General features: G+C 39.5%; 1 protein-coding gene across 19 annotated transcripts in view; it reads left to right on the forward strand.

The window, feature by feature from the left end:
• AGAP1 (ArfGAP with GTPase domain, ankyrin repeat and PH domain 1) overlaps nucleotides 1–26,776 on the forward strand; it is a 397,188-nt gene that overhangs the window by 184,824 nt on the left and 185,588 nt on the right. For 16 of the 19 annotated variants that reach the window (XM_030016796.2, XM_030016795.2, XM_030016798.2 and 13 more), the window contains 3 exons: nucleotides 4,659–4,786; nucleotides 16,053–16,208; nucleotides 21,130–21,222. In XM_030016796.2, coding sequence (XP_029872656.1) covers nucleotides 4,659–4,786; nucleotides 16,053–16,208; nucleotides 21,130–21,222 — 377 coding nt within the window. The remainder of the gene's footprint in view (nucleotides 1–4,658; nucleotides 4,787–16,052; nucleotides 16,209–21,129; nucleotides 21,223–26,776) is intronic. The other 3 variants (XM_041124090.1, XM_041124091.1, XM_041124092.1) reach the window with 1 other exon arrangement.

Consider the following 26,776-nt stretch of genomic DNA (forward strand, 5'->3'; position numbering starts at 1 on the left):
CCCGTGAGTGAATTTAGTCCTCTGATAGTCAGCCCCACGCCGTGGAGAGCAGAATAGGAGGGCTTTGTTTGGGGAAAATTAGTGTATGGGTAACTTTTTTCTATGTGCAAATGGAAACAGTGGTGGTTTGCAATGCAGATCTGCCGAGCTGGAGTGCAGAAACCTTGCTCTACAGCTCAGAGACTGCTAGACCACCGAGCTTTCCTGCTTAGTGGTACAGTCCTTCCAATAAACGATCCGGTGAGAAGTTAGTAGGGGCTGCTTACGAATGAGTGGTTTGACTAACAAAAAGTAGCGTTTAAGATGAAAGTGGCAGGGGGTGGGAAGGTTAATTTTGTTTTGGTGAGCTAGGTCAGGCATGGCAGAAGAGGCATTCAAGTCAAGAGCTTTCTCTCCAAACTTGGACGTTTTATTCATCTTGCAGACTAGGAATTTCACATGCTTTTAATTAACAAGGCCTTAAAGCAAAATGCAGCTTCTAGTCATTCTGGCTTGTGAAATTGAGTTTAAATGTATAAGAAATAAGCATCAGTCTTCCCCAAAGACCAAATATTTGCTACATATCAATTTGCCTGGTTTACAACTCTAAATATCCTTGGCATATCCCTGTTTATTTGCAGAAGAGTTCTTGACTTCACAGATAAATTTTATTTAACTTTTCATACTACAGATAGACGGCTTACAATAAAAAGCTCTCTGAAATTGATGGCTTAATTGAGTATATAAAAGTAAAGGGAATGCAACTGATTTTTAAAAATAGTTGAAATGCTTGTCGCTATTTTGATCATTTTTTATATCTGCCACATAGATTAAGTCAGTACTCATCTGTTTTAGAAACATATCTTAGCGAGTATATTTACATTAAATTCAGAAGCACTGAATCATCTTTGGGATGAGAGGGAACCTGAAAGCTCTGGGGCAAAAATATTTCTGCTTTCTTGCATTCTTTTCTCGCTTTATAGAACAGTGTTTGTTTTAATTGTATGGGGTCCTCTGGACTGACATTTCAGTTACAGACTCTTCAGTATTAATCTGAAGATTGTGACTCTGAGTAGCCTTAAATTGGTTAATGAAGTACACTAGTTGGCTTTCATTAGCAGCAAAAAGATGTTTACATACAGCCACAGCTTACATCAGGCATTCCTGGAGAGCAATATTCATTGCTGTTATGTTTTTCAGTAGTGGTCCCACCCAGCCCTTCAGCTGCCTAAACTGTTGTGGTGGTGGTACCACCTTTTCGGGAGAAAAAACAAACAAACAAACAAACAAACAAAACCCCAAAACAAAAACCCCATTTGTGCTTTTGGATATATTTTGATATACTCTGACAAAGTTGCTTATAAATCCAGTGTGAACTTGTATATAGTTGTAGTTGTGGAAACAAAATATGTTGGTTTAAGGATTTTTTCCTACCACCGCTAAGCAGCTAATGAGTGATCACTTTGAGTCCTAACAAAGATGTAGTAACAGAAATGGGGTTTGGGCTGAACACGCAATATACCATGGCTGTTCTCTGGATCTGGTGTTAGTTCTTATAATTATGGTGTATTTCTCTCTTGCTACACAACCATTTAACTGTGGGTTTTTTTCCTCCCTAAGTACTGTGTCTGAAGATGTCAGCAGCAGGAGTTAGCAGATCTGTGGGGTTTTCAGTGCCAGCCATTTTAAGTTTTGTGTATTTCAGGGCTTTCTTCTCTGGAATAGAAGATACAGAAAATGGGAATTTGCAGCAGCACTGCTGAGGAGATATGTGCTGAACCCCTTTTATTGACTTCTGATGGGCAAGATTTAGGTTTCATCTCTTCTCTCAAGGTAGCTTTAGAAAGAGCACAGTAGGTCTTTTGACAGTCCAGCGATTGCCCCACAGATGATCAGTCACGTCTTTCATATGTTGCAAACTTTGAAGGGTCAGGGTACTCCTTTAGGTACTTCTGAAGCTCATATCACCATCATATCCAAGGGCAAGTAGCCCTGAGCACTTGAATATTGAATGCAATCTAATTATGGAGTGATGGCTACATGACTGCAATGAAAGAAGCAAAAACTGTTTGGTGTCTCAAAGGAGAGCAGGTTGCCTAATGAAGAGAGGGGAGAGGCAGGAGGAATCGTGCTCTGGCAGGGGATATTAGACTTGTTGCCGAAATGGAGGAGGAATTGGGAAGGTTTGGCAGCTCAGAAGGGGATTTCCATTAGGGGGCACATCATTTTTCTAATGGAGAGAAGAGCTAAGAAATTTGAGGCTGAGAATGGTCTATTCTAGAATTTGTAGCACAATTTTAAGTAGGTAACATTAGATCTTCCGCTGCAATTTTAGCATTTTTACAGAGCACAGGGTAAATTACTCTTTGTGCTGCTCTGGGTAAGGTTTAGTTTCCAGCTGCTTTGTGGATTACTCTTCACATTTCTAGAGCAACAATTTGTGCTTTTTTTGCTTTTAAAAATTTATTTGTTTTTTTAGTGTCTGCTTTTGTAGTACTTTGCTGGCATTCAGGTTGTGCGTTTGAGTAGGTGAGTTCAGACCGTCGTGGGTTTTTTTACCTTGTGCCTTCCTAGAGTGATAATTTGGCGAGACTGCATTATGTATGTTAGTGTGTTGCTATAGACACGCCTATATTCAGATTGAAGAAAAGAGGTAAATATTTTTCTTGACTAATTACCTCTCCCATGTGAGAGTGGAAGCTTTTGCTGAGAAGGTAGTTTTCATTCATGTGTGGTTTTAATTCCATTTTGGTCTTAATTTAGGTCTCACCACGTATGATGAAGACAAATCCGTGTGCATGTATTAAAATCTGACCTTCGGTTTGCTCTCTGCATTCACTAATGTGTTTTAAAATATTTTAATATATGGCTTTCTAGGCTCCAGATCAATAAACCAATGGGTCTGAAATGACGGAGTGCTATGATATTCCTCTGTAATTTAAACATGATTAGCTGATGAAGGTTATGATCAATATGCCAGGGGAAGATAAATTAATTGATATCATCCTTTCAGGATGATAAGAGGCCTATTGGAGGTGGGATGTAACTAATGAAGCTGCTGCTTCATATATATGAGACATTTTTTATACAATGTATTCTCACTAAATCATGGTTATGCCATCATTCATTTACATGAAAAACATACGCCACAGACCAGTTTGTTATTAAAATTGCATTCATTTGAGAAGAAATTGTATGCTTACACTGCTAAATAATATCTCTGCCTGTGTTATAACATATTGAGGAAAAATAATCTTGGAATTTAGATAATTATCTTTTTATATTTTCTGAACAAGACAGGTTGAATGCTGTTAGTTTAATTACAACAAGTTTCTGTGTGGCTTTTTAAGTAGATGCCAGTAATTGTTGCCGGTCTGCCTCACTGACTGGTTTTGGTGGAGGCCATGCAAGTGACTACAGACTCCTTTGCACAAGTTTCATGAAGTGCTTTGCTTCATGAAGATTACTGCATGCAAGGAAGCTAGATTTATTTAGTAGTATTTTTGATTAGCCACTACACTAGTCTCTGTTTCTGAAGACTGAAATTTTGATTACTTTTTAATTTGTGACCCAAAAGGTAGGCAACAAATGTAGTGTAAAGGATTTTGGTTTTAAGTATTTATGACCTAAAAAGAGCTCTTTCCAAAGGCCTTAGCTGAATAGTAGAATGAACTGAAATTCCAGTGTATCACAGAACAAATTTCTGAAATAGTTTGACCTTTTGAAATTGAAAAATTATGGGAGAGGTGTGGAAGTTGCTGCATTTCAGATCAGCTCTCTTCCCATTTTTTATTATGAGTCTGCTAAGCTGTATATAGAGATGTTAATGACTCTGATCCCTGTATTTCTTTGATAAATGTTGCTTTTCTTTACATGTTGAAGAAAACTTCTTAATAAATTGCAAAATAAATTTGGCATTTTTCCAACTGTGCTAGTGCTGCTAGGTAATAAAAGCTAAAACTAGAAATCATGATACAGCTTCTTTCCATAATGAATTTGAATGGAATGTGATGTGTGGCACCACTAATCCAGGTATTCTATGTCAGGGACCCTTAGCAGTTTTATTATTATGATTATTGTTTGTTTCAAACGCTTCAAACATGTGGTTTCCAAAACTGATTGTCCTGATGCAGTGGCCGGTAATTAAGAAAAGTCCCCCCTATTCCTCAGCAGCAGAGAGTACACACTGCCTTGTACATAGCACTGAGATGCACTTGAACTGGATTGTTAGTCAAGTGTTGCTCATACTTATCTTCTATCTGCAAGGAGAACATCCCAAAGAAGTATGGAGAATGTGTACTACCATAAGCTTTGTTAGTGTGCTATTATAAGCATGTAGTGGACTTATTGTAGCATTGCTGGTATTGCTTTTTGTAACTTGTACACCTGCCTTTTCCCCTTGTGCTTGGATGTTACTGATTCTGTGGTGTTCACCTGGTGGAGTGAGAGTTCTGGGGCAATTTTATCCATGTGGAGAACAGAGCTGGAGTCTCATATGGAGCGTAGTGGGGAAAACCGGCATCTGTCATCTTAATTGGATTATTACAGTCAATTTTTGGAGCAGGCTTTGGCAATGGAAAACTCTGTTTTGTGTATTGTGCGTTCCGTATATTTTTGACATACCGTATTTTCCAGTGTGTACTATAGCTTACCTGCCTGTATGTTTTGTTTTTCTTTAGTTGCTCAGAAGATCGTTGCAACAAGGAAGAAACAGCAACTCTCAATTGGACCCTGCAAATCTCTCCCAAACTCTCCAAGCCACTCATCCGTGTGTTCTGCCCAGGTTTCTGCTGTACATATCAGCCAGGTACAGACTATAATGAGTGCTTGCTTGAAAAAGGAACCGATAGGTTGCTTTTCTTCTAATATATTTAATGTCAGTGCTCTTTTTGCTGCTTGATAGGTAGTTGGCATTTTTTTGAAACGTATCAGTGATCTGTAGTTTAAAGCAATGCTTTTTTTTTTTTTTTTTTTTTTTTTTTTTAATTGGCTTGACTTTGTTTCAAGAAACTGCTGCAGTAAAATAGTTTGGCTTTAAAGCCATCTTTGATCATACTGATTTATGCCCAGCATCCTGCTGTTCTGAGTAGACCGATTGTTACGATAGCGGGATTTGCTGTACTGTATTTTAAAATTACCTCACTATATTTTTGGTTATTGTTCTCATTCAGCACAATAATAGCTGGTGTCTCTCAGTGGTTAGTGTGCTAGAATTTTACATTTGTGGGCACTGTGTGCAGTTGTAATTGCCTGTCTCAGTTGTGCTCAATTGCAATGATTCCCCTTTAATGACACAGCGATACATGTTGCTATTGACCTGTAGATACTATGTGTAAAAACAAAATGCTACAAAATGCTACCTTAACGTGTGGCAGGAAAGTCTGGTGGCCTTGATGGTATTTTTGGAAACGCACAGTTAATACCAAAATTTTCTAACTTGCGCAGTTTTTACCCACATGCATTAGTACGCTCTCCTGTATTTGCCTTGTCATACCCTTCCTCAGTATCTTTGTTTTCTAGTGTTAAGTGATAATCTCTGTGTACATTCACAGTTAGGATGTATATAAGCTCTACCATTCAGATCCAAGACCTTTGCAGCCAGGCAGATTGCGTTCCCACTGTACTCTCTCACTCTTGGCAGATGGATGTATAGGGCCATCATTTTGACCCTTACAGTCTGTGGCCAGAGCTGTGGCCTGGTTTCCCAAGTGCCACTATAACAGTTTGAAATGTCTGATAACCACCAGCTCTCCTGGGCTGTTCTTCAGTCTAAACTCAATAATATGCCAATAATATTTCCTAAGGTTATGTTGCAGTCTTGAGCCACCCGTGTGAGGTTTTGTTTTATCTATGGACCTTTCTCCCACACTGAGAGTGTCTGCTTTTTGGCAAAAAGCGGTATAGTGAAGAAGTGTTCTATCTTTGAGGAAAAGGTTTTGTTGTCCCCATCCCCCTCCTTTAATTTGACATGTTACTGTCTTCTGAAAACACTCTGTTTAGATTTATAACACAGAATGAAGGCTCTGGTTCTTCTGTGGTCATAGTGACTGGTCTCCTTCTGTGCCCTAGTGGAAACTTCCACCACTGGGTTAACTCTAAAGATGCAGATGCCAGTTTGGTCTTAGAGTTCTTTGATGTGAGATGTTCTGTCTTGAGCTGAGTCCAGATACCGACCTCAGATTGTGACTCTCACTTCTGTGGATTACGCAAAAGAAAATGCCGAAGTTCAGACCCCCCTTTCTAGAGCAGGTGCTAAGGTGCATGACTCTTCTGAAGAACCCTGGCACCTTTTGGTGAAGTACAAGTTCCTCATATGGAAGAGGTTCTCCCCTTTCTTGTTGTATGTGACATTGACCAAGTTTTCTCAGTCACTTTCTGACCAGTTTGTTGCCACAAGCATTTGGAACTAACTCTCTATGTGAAATGCTTTTCTTCCAAACAATTTCTTCCAGTCAGTTGTGTATGTTCATACTTTTAGACTGAGAGGAATTATGCTTCCTGTAGGGGCTATCTGAGACCGGTCCTATTCAGTGGTAAAAGAGGAAACGCGCTGTTGCAGAAATATGGAGAACAAATGGCACCATTTCCAGTACTGACCTTACTCTTGGATCCAAGAATGACCTAGCTTTCTCAGTCTCCTGGTGACTAGGTAGTTTTTCAAGACTTTCTAAGGAGGATAGATGATGCTTTGTACAACCCAGTCTTAGCCAGCTGTGTCTCTATGTTCCGCATTGTCTTAAAGCAGTTGTGGTCACCCTTCTTGTTAATGAAGCTTGTTTGATGAAGAACATCAAATATCTAGGTTCTCACCAGTTTCCTACCCAAGTCTATTTTGGAAGCCAACAGCAATACCAAATTCTAGACAAGTACTTCACCTATGCAGCAAACTTCTTGCCAGTGATAAGGACTGTTTGGGAAAATCAAGACAAGGTAGCTTTTGTGATAAGGATCCCTACAATCTGTTTCAGTAAAAATGAAATAATGTTCTTTATTGCCTTTACCAGCTGGCATAATTATCCAATGGGACAATTGCAACACCAGTCAAAGATGTTTTTCTTCTGAAACTGATGTCATGCCTAAAAGTGTAGGCCATAAATCTGTTTCATGTCTTATCGCCTTTGTGCTACACTTAAAGGCAGTACGACCTTGTTTAAGTAAAGGAAGCTGAATCCTTATCCTGGACTTAAAAGAGCTTTGCAACTGCAATTCCAAGTCTAAGATGATCTGGGGGAAGATTTATCATCTCTGATCTTGGCTGGAAGACTGGCTGGTGTCTTGCCCTTTAGAACATCTCTTTTGACGTAATGATGTTTCACTGAAGATTTCCTCCATGAATCAAAAATGTTATCATTATAGTGCCCTACCACTTGCATTCTCCACAGGAGTGAAGGCCTTCAGAAGTAGTGGTTACACAGATTGCTTCAGATAAGGTGAGATATTGTTCCTTCTCTGGTTGGATCACTCTGGTGATCTAACTCCTGCAAACTCTCCAGATGACTCTGCAGCCAGGAGCTTAGGCTTTAGAGAAAAGGAAAAAAAAAAAAAAAAAGTGTCACCTTACCCAGTCTAGTCCTTGGCATACCTTGGGGGAAATTTTAAGGCTTAATACCAACAAGGGCTTCTCCACCCAGTAGTTTCAGTTTTCAAACAGTGAAAGACTTGTTTGTGTGTTTGGATGTGTATCTGTACTCATGTCCAGTAGCCCTAGGTGGTGAACACCTAAGAAACATCCCCTTCCAGAAAATGCTCTCAGATATGTCTACGCTAATGTACTTACGTGTTTCCAGAGACCTGTTTCACAGAATGAGATGCTTCCTATTCCAGTGACAAAATCCACTTGTGTTTGCAGTAGGTGCTGCTTCTGTTTTCCTTCTCTGACTTTTTGTTTACAATGCATGTATGTCAGTCAAGGTGAGAGTTTTACTTGGAAACCTTTGATAGCCAGAGTCAATAACCCTTGGTGCAAGTACTTCACATACATATGTTGGCTTTCAGGGCAGCACAGAATGCATGCAAAGAATTTTGTTCTCAAATCCGAGGATATAATTCCTGATTCGTGATGGACGGAACTACTGTATACTCTGTCAACAAGAAGGATGGTGCAATATTGCTTATATTCTGCTAGCAAACAATTAATCTGTCTGATGCATTGAGAAGTAATTCAGTCAGCTGCTCACCTTCTGGTTTTTCTGAACACTTCAAAAGGTAGACTGAGTTGTTTTGAGAGGAAGAAGTGTCGTTTAGTGTATTGAAGGCCTTAGGGCATCTCAGGATAGGTCTTTTTACTTCGGCCATCGACAAGAAATGCACACCAGGGGAGTACAGACCAGTCACTTCTGTATCTAGTGTCCTCCCCATCTCCATACCACCTTCATTCCCCCCCACCTCTCCACCACTTGTCAGTCTTTCTAGGCATGATATGCTTGTAGACCATGCTAAATCTTATTTAAAAATAGCAACAATAGTTCCCCTTATATCGCAAAACCACATAGGCATTCCTTTTCCCTAAAGTCATTCTTGTACTGAGGGAGTTGCTTGTTCTTTACACCTGACATCAGGAAGGCATTTTTAAGATATTAACTTAGAAGAATAGTGCCAATATCCAAAAGTTCCAAAGGGCTCTTTTCTCTGCCCAGACCCTGAAAGTGGAGATCATCTTGTTCCAAAAACCATGAGGCTGCTCAGGTGGGCGCCACCTTTGGTGCTCAGTGCGTTCTACCTGGGCTCAAGATGCCCTAGAAATCTGTGTGAAGTAGCCCTGTACTGGATAACCTGTTGAGTAGTTACCTGGAGCTGTGCCTATTTTTACATTTATGCTATTGTAAAAACATCTAAAAATGCCGTGGCACAAGACCTGTAATTGCGGTTTGTGTCAAGGATGTCAGGCTCCTTTTCAGATAAGTTGATGATGTGGAGATTCCAGCTCGGAGTCCCCAGCAGCATGAGCTTACTGGTGGACTACAGTTTTGAAGGTAAAAATGAAAAGATTATTTACTGGTGACTATACTTCCCTGAAATCTGTAGTCTGCATGTATTTTCACACTTGCTGTCTTTCCTGGAATTCAGCTGTTTATGTTCCACTCTGTTACGAGAGGAGATTGAAATGGCACCATGTTTCCATGTCTGCCTGTACAACATGTATTCTGCTGTGACAGAGAGGGACCTTAGACACCACACCTTCTATGCTGAATTTAAAAATATTACCGGAGTGAGTAGCGAGTGCTACCATGTAAAGTCACCTGCAAAATCATTATACGTGTGGACTGCAGTGCAAAGAAATGTGTTTACTGGGCAGCAGTGTCACTCTCCTAGGAGATTTGCATTATACCTGAGAAGGGTATGGAGCTTAACATACATTTTACTAAACTGCAGCTCAGGTATGGCTAGCACACAAGCTTGCTCCCTACTACCTGCTGCAAATCTGTAAAGATGCATTATCTATGCTTGCACTATGCCTCTGTAAAGTTTTTACTACAACATGATTGTCTAAATATGTAAATGAAACTATTAAAAGCAAAGTGCAGTCAGCTTAATCATCCATTATTTTACTGTATATGAGACCTGATTATGGATAAGTACTAAATAGTAGGGTACAATTATCTTCTTTATAGTGGGGGTCATTTGGGATGAAATAATCTGTTGTAATACTTTGGGCACTTGAATAAAGAAGAGACTACGTTGCCTAACTAGCTTTTCCTTCTGCTTTTTCATGTAATTGCAAAATGAAAACTAAAGGAGAAATGAAAACAATATTTAATACCATTACAACATACATTATAATCCTTTTGTATTTACAGGGTTATTTCTAAGTAATCTCTAATACTTATTTCAAATAAGCATTTTATATATATGTGTATGTGTTCCCCTTTGTTCATGCACATCGTTTCACACACAGTACGCATGTATATGGAAGTGCATTCTCCAGGACTCAGATGTCAAAACTCAGTGCATCTGTCAGTGTACTTGTTCCTCCTTTCTTTATCTTCTCAGGACCGTGGTTCCGTTCCTTAGTTTTTGTTATGCCTGTTGTTACCTTTTCCTTTCTAAGGTTTCTTAAACTTCAGACTCAGACTTGATCTTCTCTTAGATTTTCCAGTTCATAATGCAGTTTGCTGCCACTGTATTATTGATGCCTATTGTCACATTTAGTTAATTAAATATTATTAGTGATTTCCTTGAGATGACTTTTTTTGAATGTGCCAGCTTAGTTTGTCTTTAGAAGTTGTCTTCAGATTCTCTTGGTGCTCTTTGGCCTGTCTGTTAGGACAGATCTGGACAGATCTGCTCTTTCCTCTGCCTTGCTGTTACAATGAGAAAAGGCAAAAGCTCCTGAGATGGGCAAGTTCTAATACATCCCAAAGGATGAGGTTAAACTGCTAAATAGGGGGAAATAATACAATTATTACAAGACAGTTTGGTCTTGCTGTGGAGGGCTAGACTTACTGAAATCTCTGGAATCATTTATCTGGACCTAAGTTTGAAATCTGCTGTCAAATTTGTATTCTACAGCAGCATGCTCAAAGCTTTCTGGCCTTTGCTGAGGCAACGACTAAACACTTCCCTCCTTGATCTGTCTTCAGATATGTGGCTGTATATCACCAAAATCCCTTGAATAAATTGGATGCCCACCTATAGTGTTTTCAGATGAAAGACTGAGATAATGTAACTCTCAAGAGAAAAATTGTACACCAGTGGCAAAGAAAAATGTGTCCTGACTAAAGAATTTTCCATGAGGCTTCTGTGTTTCTACAGAAATACACTTTTCCCTGCTTTCCCTGGGAACAGAAGGTGCAGACACCAAATGCATTCTGTCATAGGGTATGTAATCTGTGCTTTTGATCAAGGCTTGCTTTATTCCAACTGTTCCCAGGCTCCCTGAAGCTCTGGCAATCTCTTGCCTGTTTTAGAAGTAGCACCCGCTGCCTTTGTTTTCTCCTCAAGCGGTGGTTAGAGATGATTTTTCTGGAGGGTGTCCTGGTATATCTAGAGAGCAGAAAAAAAACATTGATTCTGTTTGTATTGGATTACTTGTCAAGAAGACAAACTTCAGCTTTATTCTTCCTATGCTTTCATTTAGTTGTTTGGCCTGACATTTGTACTATGTAAGCTTTATGAATCGTTTGGTGATACCAGATAATTTATGTAAGATATAAGGTGAATATTTTGCCACCTTTGTATAAGTGGCCAATCAGGAACATGCCCCTTGCAAATACAAGGGTAAGTCTAACCTTTTCTTAATGCAGGTCACTGCTCAGCTCCTGTCACGCCACGTAAATTACTCTCTGGTTTGTTTACTAAGGAAATCTGAAATATGTGAAAGTGTGGGATTTGACTTGATTCAATCCTTTTTCTGCACAGAACTGTGGACATTGTATACAAAGTTTTTTGGTTTTTTTAATGAGGTACCGGCAGGAATCTCATTACGGGCTTTAATGCTTTCATTGGCAGTGTCTGCCTTTGAGGTAACTGCATTGAATGGACCTATTTGGTCAAGTTATGCCAGGTTGATAACTTCGTCTGAGTTGTTCTTGTCTTGTAACAGTGTAGTGACAATATTTTGCTAAATTTGTGCTTGCTGCCATGACCTCAACTTTTTTACAGCATCAGTCTGTGGCAACAAAGCTAGAAGCCAGTATAGATACTAAAGGTGCACTTTTCTGTAAATGGAGTATTGGCCATTCACACAGGGTGTGTTCTAAAGTAACATAACCCCGAAATGAAAGACTTTCAGGGTTTTCTCTAATGGTGTGCTGAAGTTCATTGACTGCCATCACGCTGTGTATCTTACTAGCAGGAAGGAAAGACAAGGTTGTACTGTGTATGTCCAGAAGCCAAGCACATTTGCTTGCGCACACTGCCTTAATGAGGACGGGACAGTCTGTCACCTGAGAAAGCCAAACAGGGATGTATCTGTGAAAATTGTTCTGCTGAGGCTAATAGTTTCCCTACCTACAGTCATTTGATTGACCTCTGTCCCTATTGCCATGACTCTGGTTAGAGCAGTGACTCAGAAATGGCCCTTTATGCTGATGTCTCAGGTATGTCCAAGTCTTGAGAGCAGCTTAGTGGAAAAACTTGATTGAAAAGGTAATGTTAAGCTGTGTGATGTCCCAATGGGTATTAGAGTGCTTATTTGATTGGGTTTGACTGCCACAAATTTGACCAGTTTGTCTACAGTTAGCAAATGCCTTTATATTTGATATGTGTTGGGTTACATGTGCTGTAAGGAAGATTGTTCTTCAGATTCACTGACTTGATTTATATGGCTTGGGACAAACTTTAAGTTCTGTGAGTTACAGTTATTGCCATGTGTCCTAAATTCTGTACTTCACTCCAGTGAACTTGTTATTAAATGCTTGCATACCGGTGGCAGGAAGCTGCTCTCTACAATCTTAATATGGCAAAGTCCCTAGACTTCTATTTGGTGCAAGCAAACAACCCAACAGAGACCACTCACCACCTTTTGTTTCCTTCAGGAGTGCATTAAGTTCATATGTTACCAAGAACACGGATTACAACTGCTTGTCTGGTTGCATTTTTCATTGCTCCTGCCTGTACAGGCTATAACTTGGAAGTCACGGCTGAGCTCCTCCTTGTCAAACCCGTTCTCTCTATTGAGGTGTTTCAGAGAAGCCGTATAGTTTTATATATTTGCTAATTATCGGCACCCTCAGTAGGAGTTGGAGCTTGTTCGGTATTGGTAGCCATGCTTTTGTTCTGTGGAAACCTTGCAGTTTTCCACTTTTAAGTCTTTTATTGAAATAGATAATTATTTTTTTCCAGCCAGCGGATTTGACGTGGCTTATTTTGAACCACCTCAGAATTTTATTTACAAAGTTGGAAATCCAGTGGGGTTAGTATGTGTGAAGAGAAACATTGCCTGCAGGACTTCCCTTATAGAAGCTGTCTGTATAGAAATGTTTGTCTTTGGGGACTAGAATGCCCAGCGTGTATGTGGTTTCCTTTAAGAGTTACTCACTCCTGGAAAATAAATCACTTAAAAATCCAGGAGACAGTGCCTCACTGCAAAAAGTATAAAATGATGCTATAAGATGACGAAAGATTAAAAAGGTAACATTTTAGGGACTCCTTTATGTACTTGGTCTGGGAAATAGGCATTTAGGGTAGAAATCTGTTAATTTTAGTTTAAAGAAAAAAAACAGGTGGCAGTGCATAGTTATCAAGTTGATTGATATTATGAAACAACATAGCTGCATCCTTTTATTTTCAACAGCTTGTGGTTCAAATCCTGTCATCAGTGTACAACATCTGAATCTTTCCTTCTTGCCTTTTTCCTCTCCTTTCCATAGAAGAGGCTTCTTCTAAGTGTTTTGAGGCATAACCCTGTTGTGATCTTTCTTCTCCCTGCCATCTTCATCACTTACTGTCATCTTTTTTTCTCCTTGGGTGAGCCTTGCAGCTGCATAGTTTTAATCTTAAATGCATTCAGTGCCTTTTCCCATTAATGGGGAAGATTTCCTTCTCCCTCATTTTCCCTGCCCCAGTTTGGTTCCGTCATGGCAGAGTGGACAGTAGGTCCTCACCACTCTAGTCTGAAAGCCATTCCTTGACACCAGCATCTTTGGTCTCCTTCCCTAATGCTGTATTACAGTTGGTGAGTGTTCAGTTGTTCTCCTCCTATACCTTCTTTTGTCAGCCACGTTTGAAGGCTTCCATACCACCCTCCTCATCTGTGACATGTCCAGTGGTCTGAGTACTCATTTTAAAAGTCTTTGGCTGTTTGAACTTTGGCAAACTTTTGGCGATCACTTTGAGTGTCCTAGGTACGTGGTTTTTTGTGACTGTTTTTCATGCAAGAGTCTTTCCTATGTTTCTTTGGAGAGGTAATCTCTGACCTCTACAGGCTCAGTGTGTCTTCATGCAGGCCATTTACTCTCCTGTATGTTTGGTGTGTTACTTGGTGTCTTGGCAAGATGCCACAGAGAAAGCGAATGCGGGGTAAATTGAGGTCCCTTCTTCCCTGGTTGTCCTGCTCATCTCTCTGGTGTTACCATTCTCTGTTAGGACACTAAAAATGATAATTTCAGCTCTCATTCTTTCATCTCCTTTGTTTTATACACTTGGGCTGTCTCCAAATTCTGCTTGCTACTTCTTCTCGGCACTTGAAAATGTTGTAGAAAAACTCTCTCAAGATCCTCTGTTACTTTCAGTACCCTTACCTCTGGCTTCCTGACAGCCATGTGCTTTGCCAGTTCAGTCAGAATGAAGGGAAGATGAAATTTAATGTCCTTTTATATCTATCGTTTTAATTATTTTTTTTAAAAGAGGGGAAGAGGAGAACTTTCTCCATGAAAAAGCTCATTTGCTATATTGTCAGTCCTATTTTGTCACACAGAAATGAGCTGAGGAACATGTTGTTATTTACAGGGAAACAGTGACTTTCCGAAGTTGTGTTCCTGCATTTCTGTCTGCATTGATTGGCCTTTCAGCCCAAACATGAGCTGCTTGTCTCATGCCTCTTCCTTTTTACCTTTTGCTTCTTGAAATTTAAAAAAAAAAAAAAAAAAAAAAAAGAAAAAGAAGAGAGGGGGGGTGCAATTTGGAAAAGCTGGAAGAATCAGAAGAGGACTTGAAATCATTAAAAGAGACTTCACTTCAGCTGGATGATATAAAGGGTTGCCTCCTGCTTGGTTCTCCTTCAGAAGTTTCATGATGACTGCTTGCAACTTGAGACCCTGGTCCGTACGCTGACTTCCGAGGAGTATGTGAGAAGTCCCTTCATGCTGCTGGTGCCTCCCCAGAGGAGTGCCTCGCCTGTATGGCAGCTTCATGCACGTGTAAGAACAGTCACTAGTGTAGGAGCGACACTGAAGAGTTGACATTGGAGTGCCTGCTTTTCCTTTTGAGCAACTTTACCTGGTGAATTCCTACCTACAGCAATTAAGATGAGACCAAGTAACGGGTGAAGTGTCATGGGAGAATCCTTCTCAGGCATCCTGGAAATACTCTCTTACTTTCTTTCCTTGCTTCTTTTAGGAAACTTGGCTGCTTTAAAGATGTTCTTTTGCCCTTTTGTGTGCATCACAGACCTTTATTTCCCCCCTCGTAAGTTACAAGTGAGAGCCTTCAACCACTGCTGCTGTTCCGGTGAGCTTTTCATTAACAGCGTGCAGAATTTTCCACCTTGGCCCTGCTCCAGTCGTCCATCAGCATATACAGTATATTCTCAAAGGCTATATTTGTATCTGATAGGAAAAAAAAAATCTGTCCTTTTGTCTTTCCAGACTACTTCCACATCCTTTTTAATGATGTTTTTAGTACTCATTTATGTTAAGAGTAATAATTAAAAAAAAAAAACAAAACAACAAACAAGACTTTGTTCTTAATCACCTTTTGGTCCTTTCCATTCTGCCTGGTTTCCTCACCTTCCCGCTGTTAGTAACTTGTTACCTCAATTCATTAGTTGCTTTATAGGCTAAGTGACTGCTTTATTTCTTTCAAGACTATGATGTAACTTCACATTTTTGGCTACTTTGAATAAATTGAAATGTCTTCCTTTCAAGTTTTTTATCTCTGTGCCAATGGCTTCAGCAAGTGTGTTGGGAACTATCTATCACCGTAGTAGCCATTTTACAATGCTGCATTATTTTCATTTTCTTGATTAGCCCTCAGTGAACTAATGTCTCCAGACTAGGATTAAGTCCAGCTATGCAGTTCTATGGCACTAGATATTTTTATTTAGGTTTGAGGCGAATTTGGTTTAGCAATTTTGAAGTAGAAAAACAGAATTTACAGACTTTGCCCAATGTTTTGCTTACTCATACACTAGTAAAACAAATGAAACTTTATATCCAGTTAAGGTTATATTGTATAGAATGAAAATGTGCCTGCCATATCAACAGAACTATCTAAGTTTTCAAAAAATAATGGCAGGGAAAATATTTAAGGGCTTGGAATAGAAATGTGTGGAAAAGTGGCAGTAGGGCAGTCCCGCTGTGTTCCTGAGCCTAGGCTGCTGTTCTTGCATATCAGGACTAAATAAGATACAGCTGTGGATTGTAATTTCTTGAAAGCAGTGTATCACTGTTTAAAACTAACTTTAATCCTTGCAGACCAGTAATGGAGGAGGGAGTTTAAGTGATTATTCCTCCTCTGTCCCATCAACTCCAAGCACCAGCCAGAAGGAGCTACGGATTGATGTTCCTCCCACTGCCAACACACCAACTCCTGTCCGTAAACAGTCCAAGCGCCGATCCAACCTCTTCACGGTGAGTGAGCCAAGGAAGAGACTATTGCTGTATTTTACATAGTGCTCTGTGATGATGGCCTGAATTTCAACCCTGTTGAGTTGAGCTGGTCTAATCCAGACAGGAGTGTTGAGATGGATCTGTAGGCTCAAAATCAAAAACATCCTAGAATTACCATGGGGTGGTTCTGTTGGAGGACTTAAGAGAAACTAAATACAGTGAAGTTCTCCTGTTGGGAATTGCAGTGAAACAAGTGAATCCACAGTTGAATTCTGGAGCCTTTTTCCGACTTTAATATTCAGACCTGTCTAGATTCCCTGGTTTGGCAGTAATCAAAGAGAAAGCTGGGCCTCTTCTCCCCAGTCCTGCCCTTTACACTGAATAATGCTGCTGACGCGGGGCTCCCTTGTGAGGTCTCCTGTGTTTGTAGAGAGGTCTCAGGTTTACCATGGGGGAATACCATGCGGTACTGCAAAATAACTACCCCATGCTGCTTTTATTACTCTACAGTCTCAACTCACTTTTCCAGGGCTAAGAGAGATGATGGAGATTAAAATGACTTTTTTTCTTCCCAAACCATCTGGGGTTTGCTTCATTGAGAGGCAAAAAAAATGTACTAAATAGAAGGCTTGACTGGTCCAATATGATAGGTCTTTGTTATGCAGAAGTAGTTTGGGAGATGATAATGAAGCCTTGAGTGATGATTTCCTTAGTTTAGTAGTCTTACTGAAAGCTTAGGGATTGTATTGCCTGGGTAATTGTGGTTTTGTAAGCAGTTTTTTGACAGTTAACATGCTTTATAGCAAAAACAGAATCTCTGTGGGCTCACATGTAAGTCCCTTGGTGATGGTAGCTACATGTTAGTTGCGTTTAGAAAGCCATGACTTCCTTGTCATCGTAAAGAGTTTGTATTTTTTTATTCCAAAGGTGATGTCATGTTCACTTCCTAAAGCTAGCTTGCTCCTTGGTTGTATCCAGGGAACCGCATACAAAAATGGTAAAACCATTTCCTTGTACTCTAAACAAAATCTGATCTCTCAGCCTTTAGCAAGTAGAAAGTTTTGTTATCATTTTGGAGCGCTGAGTGACCGCACAGAGTCACAGGGATTGTATTTCATGTGTCCATCCCAACAGTGATATTTTGATTTCGAATGAGATTTTTAAACTCCTACAAAGGAATGAAAATCATGCATTTGTGCTTAGGCGCAAATGTCTAGGTGCAAAACAAAAAAATGTGCAAAAATGAGTGGCATGTGAAAAAGGGGTCCAATTTTGATGCTGGTATTTTATAGCAATCGTGCAGATTTCCTCCTGTTGGTGGGAATACTCGCTGCCATTCGGGCATATTCAGGAGTTACCAACCCCACTAGATGTCAGTGTCAGCCCAGAAACTGCCAGCAGATTAATACCTCTGGAAATAGAGCTGAGACACTACAGCATCCCTCAAAAGCATTCGCTGACCATTTCTGGTCTGAAAGATGCATAAAATGCCATAAGCGCTGTATAGATGTTGTTGACATTTGGGAAACTGGGGATGTTTTAAATTAGAGTAAGTGTAAATTTGAGAAAGTGAATAGAGAAAAATATACCCATCTACGATTGCAGAAAGGGTTTGAGAAGAACGTTAAGTCAGCTGCATTTGCTGTAAACAAATAGACTAAAGCTCTGGTTTGTGATAATTAATAGCATAGTGAGAACCAAATTTACTAATGTGAGAGGATGTTGATGGTTGTCTTAATGTCTAATAACTGGGGGAAAATTGGAGGGAGAACAAGTCCTATGGGAAAAAAAATAACAATTTGACTTTTCAGAATTAGCTTTGTCTTTTAAGCTCTGGGCTTATTGAATGTTGTGTAATGAGTTGCCCTGTAATCCATGTCCTGAAGTATTTAACACTGACCCTGCTGTAACTCAGGTTTTATGCCATATCAGCCAAGTTATAACCTGGAATTATTTAATTGAATAAAAATATGACCACTATTTTCTGTCTAGTTATGAACAGAGTATGTAATCAAAATATTTTACTGTTTAGGTCTGGGTTTCTTGCTGTGCTTCTTTCCTAGCCTGCTACTTGCTTATGCCTTTATCACTTACAGAATCAAATATATTCCTGTTTAATTGCAAATTGCCCCTTGTTATCTAGCATAGGTAATATGTGTAATTTCCTACACGAAGAGCTTTTTGTGTTGGAAGAAAATTGGGTTAAGTAGAAAACAGGTAACAATTTTTCTTAAAATGCTTACAGCTTTTGAGTTGAAATAGGGTTGAGAATTGTAAGCATGTTCATGTTTAAGTGCATTAAATGCAGTATCTGATCTTTTTGACTTTGAATATTAATATTTGCTGTAAAGCCATTGTTGCAATAGCTGATTTTCTACTTAAGTGATAAAATAGATCAAATATTAGCAAAAGGGTAAATGTCCTTTGTTTTGTGCACTGTATTAACAGGGACAACTAAATAATATTGTGTAGCGCAGGTGTGGATTTAAGATGCATATGAGGTCCACTTCAGCAAAGAACTGATTGTAACTGTGTGTCCAATCCCATATGGGGCAAATGAACTTCTGGTACAGTAAGATGCATCTTCTTTCCCATGTTCAGTATTACCTATCTTGCATCTTTGCAGAATTGCAAGCAAGACTTTTTTAAAAGTTAAAATGAACTCTCTGTCTCAGTATCTACTATTAGAGATCAGAATTCTTACTTTTGGGGCTCTCTGGACTGCTGATACTGGATTCTGGTTGTGCCCAAACTCAGGCACTGTATCCCTCTGGGACTAAATCTTATTTCACAGACCTAACTTGGGTAAGGTTTTATGTTGACGTCAATCTGCGTATGACTTCCACTGCAAAGGGGAAATGAATCAAATTATATTCATGCAGGCATTTTAATTTTTTTGGACTTTTTCTGGTTTGCTTGAATGAATTTTTAAATAAAACCACTTAACGTGTAGATGTGACATCAGGAAAAGTCCTAGCAAATGTTGTTAAAACTATGGTTTAGAGTCTATTTTACACTATAGGATGCAAGATGCATTGTGTGTGTCGTAGGTACAAAAGCGTAAAAGATCAGAATATATCTATTTCACTGCATGATTTGTCGTTATAAATAGCAGAGCCCACTAAGATTCTCCCTTTGAAAATTTTATGTATCCTGTGATTACAAGCAGCTAGAATAGAATTTACCTAACAGAAATTCCTATGTTTCTATGCTTTTGGCATTTGACAATATTTTTGCATATAGATATTTCTCTTCTATGTGTAATGTATTATTTCCAGATGCAGTTACTTTTACGGAATGGAAGACATGGTGATTTAAAAATAAAAATGAAAAATAGTGCGTAGATATTTAGCTTGCTTTTCAGAGGCAGGATCCTTTCTTTAAAAAAGTCAAATAAAAAAGAAACATTCAAGTTGACAACTTCCCTCCCAAGGATTTGGCTACCTTCACTGACTTTCTTTAAAATGTCACTTACGGGCGCTTTGCGCCATTGAAGCATTGTTTTGCTTTGTATTATTGGGAAGTGGCACTTTCAGATTCAGAAATCTGTCTTGAAGGACGAGGAACAATAGTTATCCTGAACATTGGATTTCATCCCTCCCACTTGTTTTGCTTGCTTTCATTTATTCTTTGTTTAATTCCCCGGCACGTCATTCCATTGCCCTGAACCATAGAAACTAGTGATAGGAGCCCGTTCCCGGTGGAGCGGGGAAAGCAGCACAGGATCCCTGCTGGGTAAATGTGTTGCTTAGAATGGTGTTACTTGAAGTCCTCCTCCGTGGGTTTTCTCCCTCCCCTTCCCTTCTCTTGCGCCCAAAGGCAACTGCTTTGGGGATTTTTTTCTTCCTTCCACCCCTTCGTATAATACGGAAAATGGGTATTAGCTGTCCACGATTCTAATTGTTCTCCTAATTTCAGTGTCTTTCAAACATCTCTTAGGGCTGAAAATGAAAAGCGGGATCTTGTGTCACTCTGGTTTTCATTAACTTCCCATTGTGATACTGGACATCGCAAATGTATGCGTTTCATATATCATCTCTGATTTGAAAAGCACATGAAAATGTTTTCCCATTTTCGATATTGTGTGAGTAATGTTCCTATTGAAAAGTAATGGAGTGAAGTTGTCACTTGTCAGTTCAGTTATTAAGGAGGATGATTCTCAGGTCTTCTTTTTGTAATAAAATAAATCTGTCACAATCATTACGGTCGTGCATTCTTTCACAATAACAGACTGGAATCTGAATAACTTCTTAAAATTCCTATATAACTTTATAAAGTCATGAAGTGAGCACTGTGAGCTTACTCCTAGGGCAGTTCTAGTGTTATAGAAAGCCAAGACGAGACAATTCAGGAGTTAAACATTGGTTAAATTTTCCTCATGCTGATTTTTCTTCATTGTGTTCAGATAACTTTTTTCAGCATCAGTGGCTAGCTTTTCTTGCAATTCCAACTTTCTAACCATCCAAAAGTAGGGAAAAAAAAAAATTAAAGTCAATATGATCAAAACCAGCATCATAAAATCACATTTCTAAGTACTTGATAACATTTCTAAAAACCACAGAGATATAAGTAAGTTTATGCATGTATATATCAGATTTTTTTAATGGGAAGCTGGAACCTTCATTCCTCTTTGGAGCCAGTATTGGAAACTTCAGAAATGTGTCCTCTGATCTGCTGTGTCTTCAGGCAGTGAAACCGTAACTCTTTAAACCCAAATACCATTTCAAACAAGTGGATGGTCGGAAATTACAGGCAGTATTTTAGTATTCATATTTTGGGACAGTTGTGTACTTTTGTAGATTCTAAGTCTCGGCCTTTGGGTCTATATTTATGTGTCAAAATACTTTTTTTAATTGCTTTAAAAAAGAAAAATTAAAAAAAATGCGTTCTCTGTGTGAACCGCTATGTTTAATGGAGCCCAAACTTTCTTTTTGCTCTGCAGTCTCGGAAAGGGAGTGACCCAGACAAAGAGAAGAAGGTCCTGGAGAGCAGAACAGATAGCATTGGAAGTGGTCGTGCAATCCCAATTAAACAGGTATGCCGAAATACTTTTTTTTTTTTTTTCTTTTTTTTTCTTTCCATAGTTGGAGACACACCTCGGGTCTTAAGCACTCTGATGGCAGGCCCATGCGCCAAGACGCGTTTGATGTGCTCCGGTGATGAATGTGGAAGTCACTCACTTGACATCAATTAGGAGAGGTTCCTATGTGTATTAAAATAGGATCATTAGAATAAGAAGAGGGAAAATGTGACAACAGGCCTAATGAAGTGCAGTCTGCCGGCCTGCATATGGAGCGGGTTTCTAGGCTGTGCTGGCTTCAAAGCTGCCTTTGTAGAGGGGGCTTTGATTGGGCCGTGTGCTGCCAGTCGGCAGGGTAAATCAGATCGCTCTACAAGAGCCCCTTGTGATCGCAGAAATAGCCTGATGTGGCCCTAATTTGCTACTGCAGACGGACATCTGAACACAGTTTCAGGCTGGTTTGTAACAACGAGGCAATTAGTTGTGATAATCATAGCCGGTGTGTCAGCTGTGCGTTCTTGTTTGTAATTTGCTAATGAAGGAATTGTAACTTTGATTAGGTTCAGTTTCATTTAGACCTTATTATATAAGAGAACGTTTACAGCTGTAATGTGTGGCCTTAATTAAACTTCCTCATTACACAACAGGACTTGAATTCAAGGATTTGTTTTGGTCTGTTTTACTAGCCTAGATGCACTTTCATTAGCCTGGAAACTCAATGCTAAATTGTAGCTGTGAACACTTCTTTGAAAGGCAAAAGCAATGCCGGCATCTGATGCGTAGTATTTGGGTGAATGAGATCATTTACTTTCTCAAATTAAATTACACTGAATTCACACAGTTAAGAACACCACGCTAAGCATTTGTATGGGATGCTTACAAATAGTTTCTGTGGTAGTGTTGGCAAGTATTTACTTCCGTGTGAGTTACTTTGCTGGAGATAGCAAAATTGCCGAGCGAAAGGAGCTTATTTTCTTCCCACACGGTTGTTTCCAGTTTCTTTTGGTGGCTTTCCTACCCTCTGGAGGGTCACTTGCCTCTTCTAATCCTTCCTCAGTCCATGCTTCATCTTGCCAGGTAGCCCTGGGTCTCCTGTTTGGGGGTGGGTTTATGTGCTTTGGGGGGTTCGTGGGTTTGTTGTTTGGTTTGTTTTTTTCTTTTTGGAAGTAGGGGCGAGATGATTTTTGTACCCTTAACTGTTTGCAGTGATTTTCTTTCTTAAAGGCAGTTAAAAAGACCTTTTGGGACCATCAGGCAGCAAAAGTGCTGTCGTGTCTGTGAATCTCTAGTAGACAAATTTTAATCAAACACACTGCAATTCAGAAGAGCAGTTTGAAACCAGATAAGCTCAGGATTTGGCTCTGCATTCAGTGGAGGAGATTCCAGGCATTTAAAACAAGCTAGAATTTTTTTCTACAGCTTTTGTGTGGTACGAGATGGGTTAGACCGGCTGGAATTCTTTTGGGTAATGCTAATTAAACAAAAGTGTCTGCAAATGCAGCTGAGAATGAAAAACGGAGGAATATACTTTTCAATATTTATTCAAGGCGTACATACTGTTCTTTTCTAAAATGCTGTTGTATGAAACTAATTTGATTAAAAATGCACTTGTAGGAAGAGTATTGTAAGATAAGCATTTTAAGTGTGATTGCCCTATACCATGTCGTAATGAAATATCCCCTACAATCTCTTGAATTTCTGTATTGAAAATTTCTCCCTGCACCCCCTACTTGTATACTGAGTATGACCAATCTTTTGGGAATGTGTACTTTTTGTTATTAATCGCAATTATGGTAATTTCCTTTTGTCACGTACGAGCAATTATCAGCAAATATTTGAGCAGGTCTGTAGTCAGCAGATACATCCTATTCATCGGGGTTTTGGAAGGGTGCTAGAAAAAGGGAGGCTGAATGGCATGCAGTGCTGTAGGATGGCTGCTGTCAGTGGTATTTCACATCACACTTACATGTGAAGAGAATGGATTTTGGAGTTTGTAGGTTTTCTAGGTTATAGTCTGCAGTAAGGTGCAGGAGACCAGTGCCACCTAGCCACTGAAGCAAAAGAAGATGGAGTAGGAAAAAAATGCTTTTTTTGATGTGGAAACACTTAATTAAAAATTGAAATACAGTATGTATTCATACTGACGATGTTTCATTACAGTTTAAAAATGTACATTAGTTTGAAGTGGTCTTTGATTACAACCTATGCTATTTCAAGCAGAAATGGCTCCTGAAGTTTGACCAGGGGCTAGCTTTTTGTCTAGCCACTATTTAGATGGAGACTTCCTATCAGTAGAGGTGGCACCGAGTTAAATTGCTGATACGACTGTGTTCTTGGTGGGCTCTACAGGTGCCTGATTCTTGGAGATTTCTTTGAGGCAGTAGAAATTCCTGCTGGTGTCTCTTATTTTATGCATTAACTGTGAATAAGACAGGGGCATGTGAAAAGGAACTTTTTGACCTAAAAATGTTAGTGTGTCATGCTACTGTGCTTCTAATGAGAAGCCCCTTCCATCATGGTATGCTTCTGTAACAAATGGTCAGGGAATAGCAAGAGGAGTCTGTTTTCAGGAAGTTGGATGCAGATTGTAGTATTCACAGTACTGCCGTGGGAGAGCTATCTTATATCCTTAAAAACCTCTTCCTTTTAATCTTTTTGTCACCATGTTTTCCACTGTTTGTCCTCCTTCTAGCCTGAAAGTCACTTTGCACTACCCTGTGCTAGTATCATGAGTAACCTCCAGTTATGTTAAATGTCCTCTGACTTTTTTAAGCTGCTGTTGAGCAAAATGCCTTTGCCAGCTTCATGCACATACTCTTTCTTCTATTATGTCTTTGGGACATCATCAAAAGCATGTAGTGACCAGGCCCTTTTAATATCTGTTGTCAGTACTTTGTTTTATTCTTGGTAGGTTCTTACTCTATATGCATGCCAGCAATACTTTACACGGACCACTGGCAAGGCTGTGCTTCTTCTGGTGCAAGGCAGAAGTCCAAGCTCATACGTGCAGATCAGTGCTTCAGTTGTGTTGGTTGAGCTTATTAGCAGATTTATTCCACACACCACCCCCACCACCCCCACCCCACCCCCCCCCCAAGTTATGGTTGAAACTCAAATACAATGGATTTTGTGTTCTCAATTCACTGCTACTTGAAAAAAATGTAATTACAAAAAAGCGAATAGATAAAAGAAAAGTCTTACTATTCAGATGTTGAAATCAATGGCTTGGTTATCCAGTATATTTTGTGGTGTCTGTGGCTTGTTATCTACCCAGGGTCTCCCAAAAATCTGAAATAGTATTTCCCAACTTTAAAAAAAAAAAAACCAAAACAAACCCCCCCCCCCCCCCAAAAAAAAAAAAAAACTACCAAACCCCACAAAGCAACAACAACAAAACCAAAACAAGTTAATTGGAGATTGGAAATGTTCTGGTTTTGAGAAAAAATGCAATCTCTTCCAGCACTAGAGGGGCACGTGAAAGAGGGGAGGAAGAGCTGGTATTAGTCAAGTATGTTTGTGTGTGGTGGGTAGAGCACAGAATAAATGTATGAAAAAACAGCTCTCTAGGAAATGTAGAAAATGTGATGATGAGGAGTTTGTCATTCATCTCAACTACAATTTTTTTCATAGATCAGGTCTGTACTGGAGCTGTTGAACCAACATAGCTATGGTTGATGTCTGTCGTCAAAGTGATGCTTTTGTGTATTTGGAGACAGTTTAAACTGGTAGAGGAGTGGGGTTTTTGTAGGGCCATTTAATTTCTCTCCTGGTTTCTCTCTAAATGCACATACACATCTTGTGAAGTGAGCTATGCTGGCATAGAGAATTGCTTATAATTCTGTATTACAGACTTTCTGGGACCCAGATACCGACCTGCACAGCTACTAGGGTTTAGTGTGGGTTTTGGTCAAGAGAAGCCAAGAGTTGCAACCTGCTCCTGAGTTCCCGTTCTCGGTCCCTGTATCCCTGGGAGCTTGGGGGAAATAGGTAAAATTGTAAATGGCATATTTCCTTCCAAGGAAACACCTCGCTCCTTCAGGTCTTTATCCTTAACTCAAAGCAATCTGGTCAAAAAGAGTTAATGTTCTTATTCTTTCTGTCCTTTCTAAAGGAATGTTAAAATTCACTTTTCACTGCAGTGCTAAATATGGTTTTATTGGGTTAAGTCATATAAAACTGTTCTGACAAACCTTCTTGCTCCCAGCAGAAACCCAAAACGTAGGCAATGAAAAGCAGGTATGTTTTTAAAATGTGGCTGCTAACTTCTGCCAAAATAGTCTAAGCTGAGTGAAATTTTGGGAAGGCCAATTTCCCAGGGAGGTACAAACACCTTCTGCATGCATAGCAGGATCAGCATGCCTTAAATCCTGTGCTTTTAGCATCCTTTGAGAACTGCAAATGCCATAATTTTCCAAAAAGAAGAAAAAGTCTCACTTGTGTGCTATTTTAATATCTTCTACTAATCAAATGGAGTCAGAAAATGTCTGGAACAGTATTAGCCCAAAGTTAAAATCCATAGAAAGTTCTGTACTTCTGAGAAATTGGTGCTTAAACTAAAAATATTTTAGCTATCTTCTGTAGCATTGCTAATGCTATCCTTAAAGCAAACTTAGGGTGAATGGCTTATTCTGTTTGGAGTATCCTCTGTTCAAAACCATTTATTCTGAAAACGAAGACTTGTTCCTGGTAGCCTGAGTGAATGTTTTGAAGCACATATTAGGCTGTACAGTTTAGGGTGACATACTTTCCAGGATGGGGTTGGGGGGGGGGGGGGGGTTGTAGCGTTTTGGGAAGATTACTTTGTTTTCTGTGGTCTTGCTAAATCTTTATCAGTAGTGCATATTCAAATAAAAAAAAGCACAACAAGAAAAATAAAAGCAAGAAGCTCAGCTCAGCGGTGAGGGGGCTTGTCATGTATTAATTTTTCATTGCTGTGGAGAATTGTACATACATAATCACTTGATTGCAGTGGGAGTTAGCGAGCTCCTATGGTGTCATTTGCATAAATCTTGTTAAGTCAATGGCAGTTAATGAAGTACAAATGAGCCTGGAGAAGGTGACATGCAAATCGTGGGTGGCAGATGGGAGGTCTGTTTTTGGGATGGCAGCTGTGTGCTCTTTCTTTTTTTATTTTTTTTTCTCTCCTGTCCCCATCCCCCCCAGATTAGAGTGTAAATAAATACATAAGAGCTGGCCTTGACTTTCTGCTTTCAGACCTCCTTCTATTTGCCACTTGCACTTAATCACAGATGCTCATATTATTATATAGTCCAACTATATAACCTTGAGTGTTCTTTTACTAAAAACTGGTCAAAATGGATTTTGACAGGTTGCCTCAACCCTTGGCTTACCCTGGGAGGTGCTGCACCTCTTGTGCCCCCAAATTCCTGCATCATTTAGGAATAGCAAACTTGAAGTCTGGATTAAAAATAAGTGTTCTAATGGTTAATGTTACGCTGATGACATAGTGAAAAATTTGCCATCCATGACTTGCAAAGGTGAACTTCAGAATCCATTCGCTTCTCTCAGTTTGCAAATGGCTGTATTAATGGAGAAAGTCGAATATCTT

Source organism: Aquila chrysaetos, chromosome 6 (genome assembly GCF_900496995.4).
Source record: "Aquila chrysaetos chrysaetos chromosome 6, bAquChr1.4, whole genome shotgun sequence".
Taxonomy (NCBI): Eukaryota; Metazoa; Chordata; class Aves; order Accipitriformes; family Accipitridae; genus Aquila; species Aquila chrysaetos.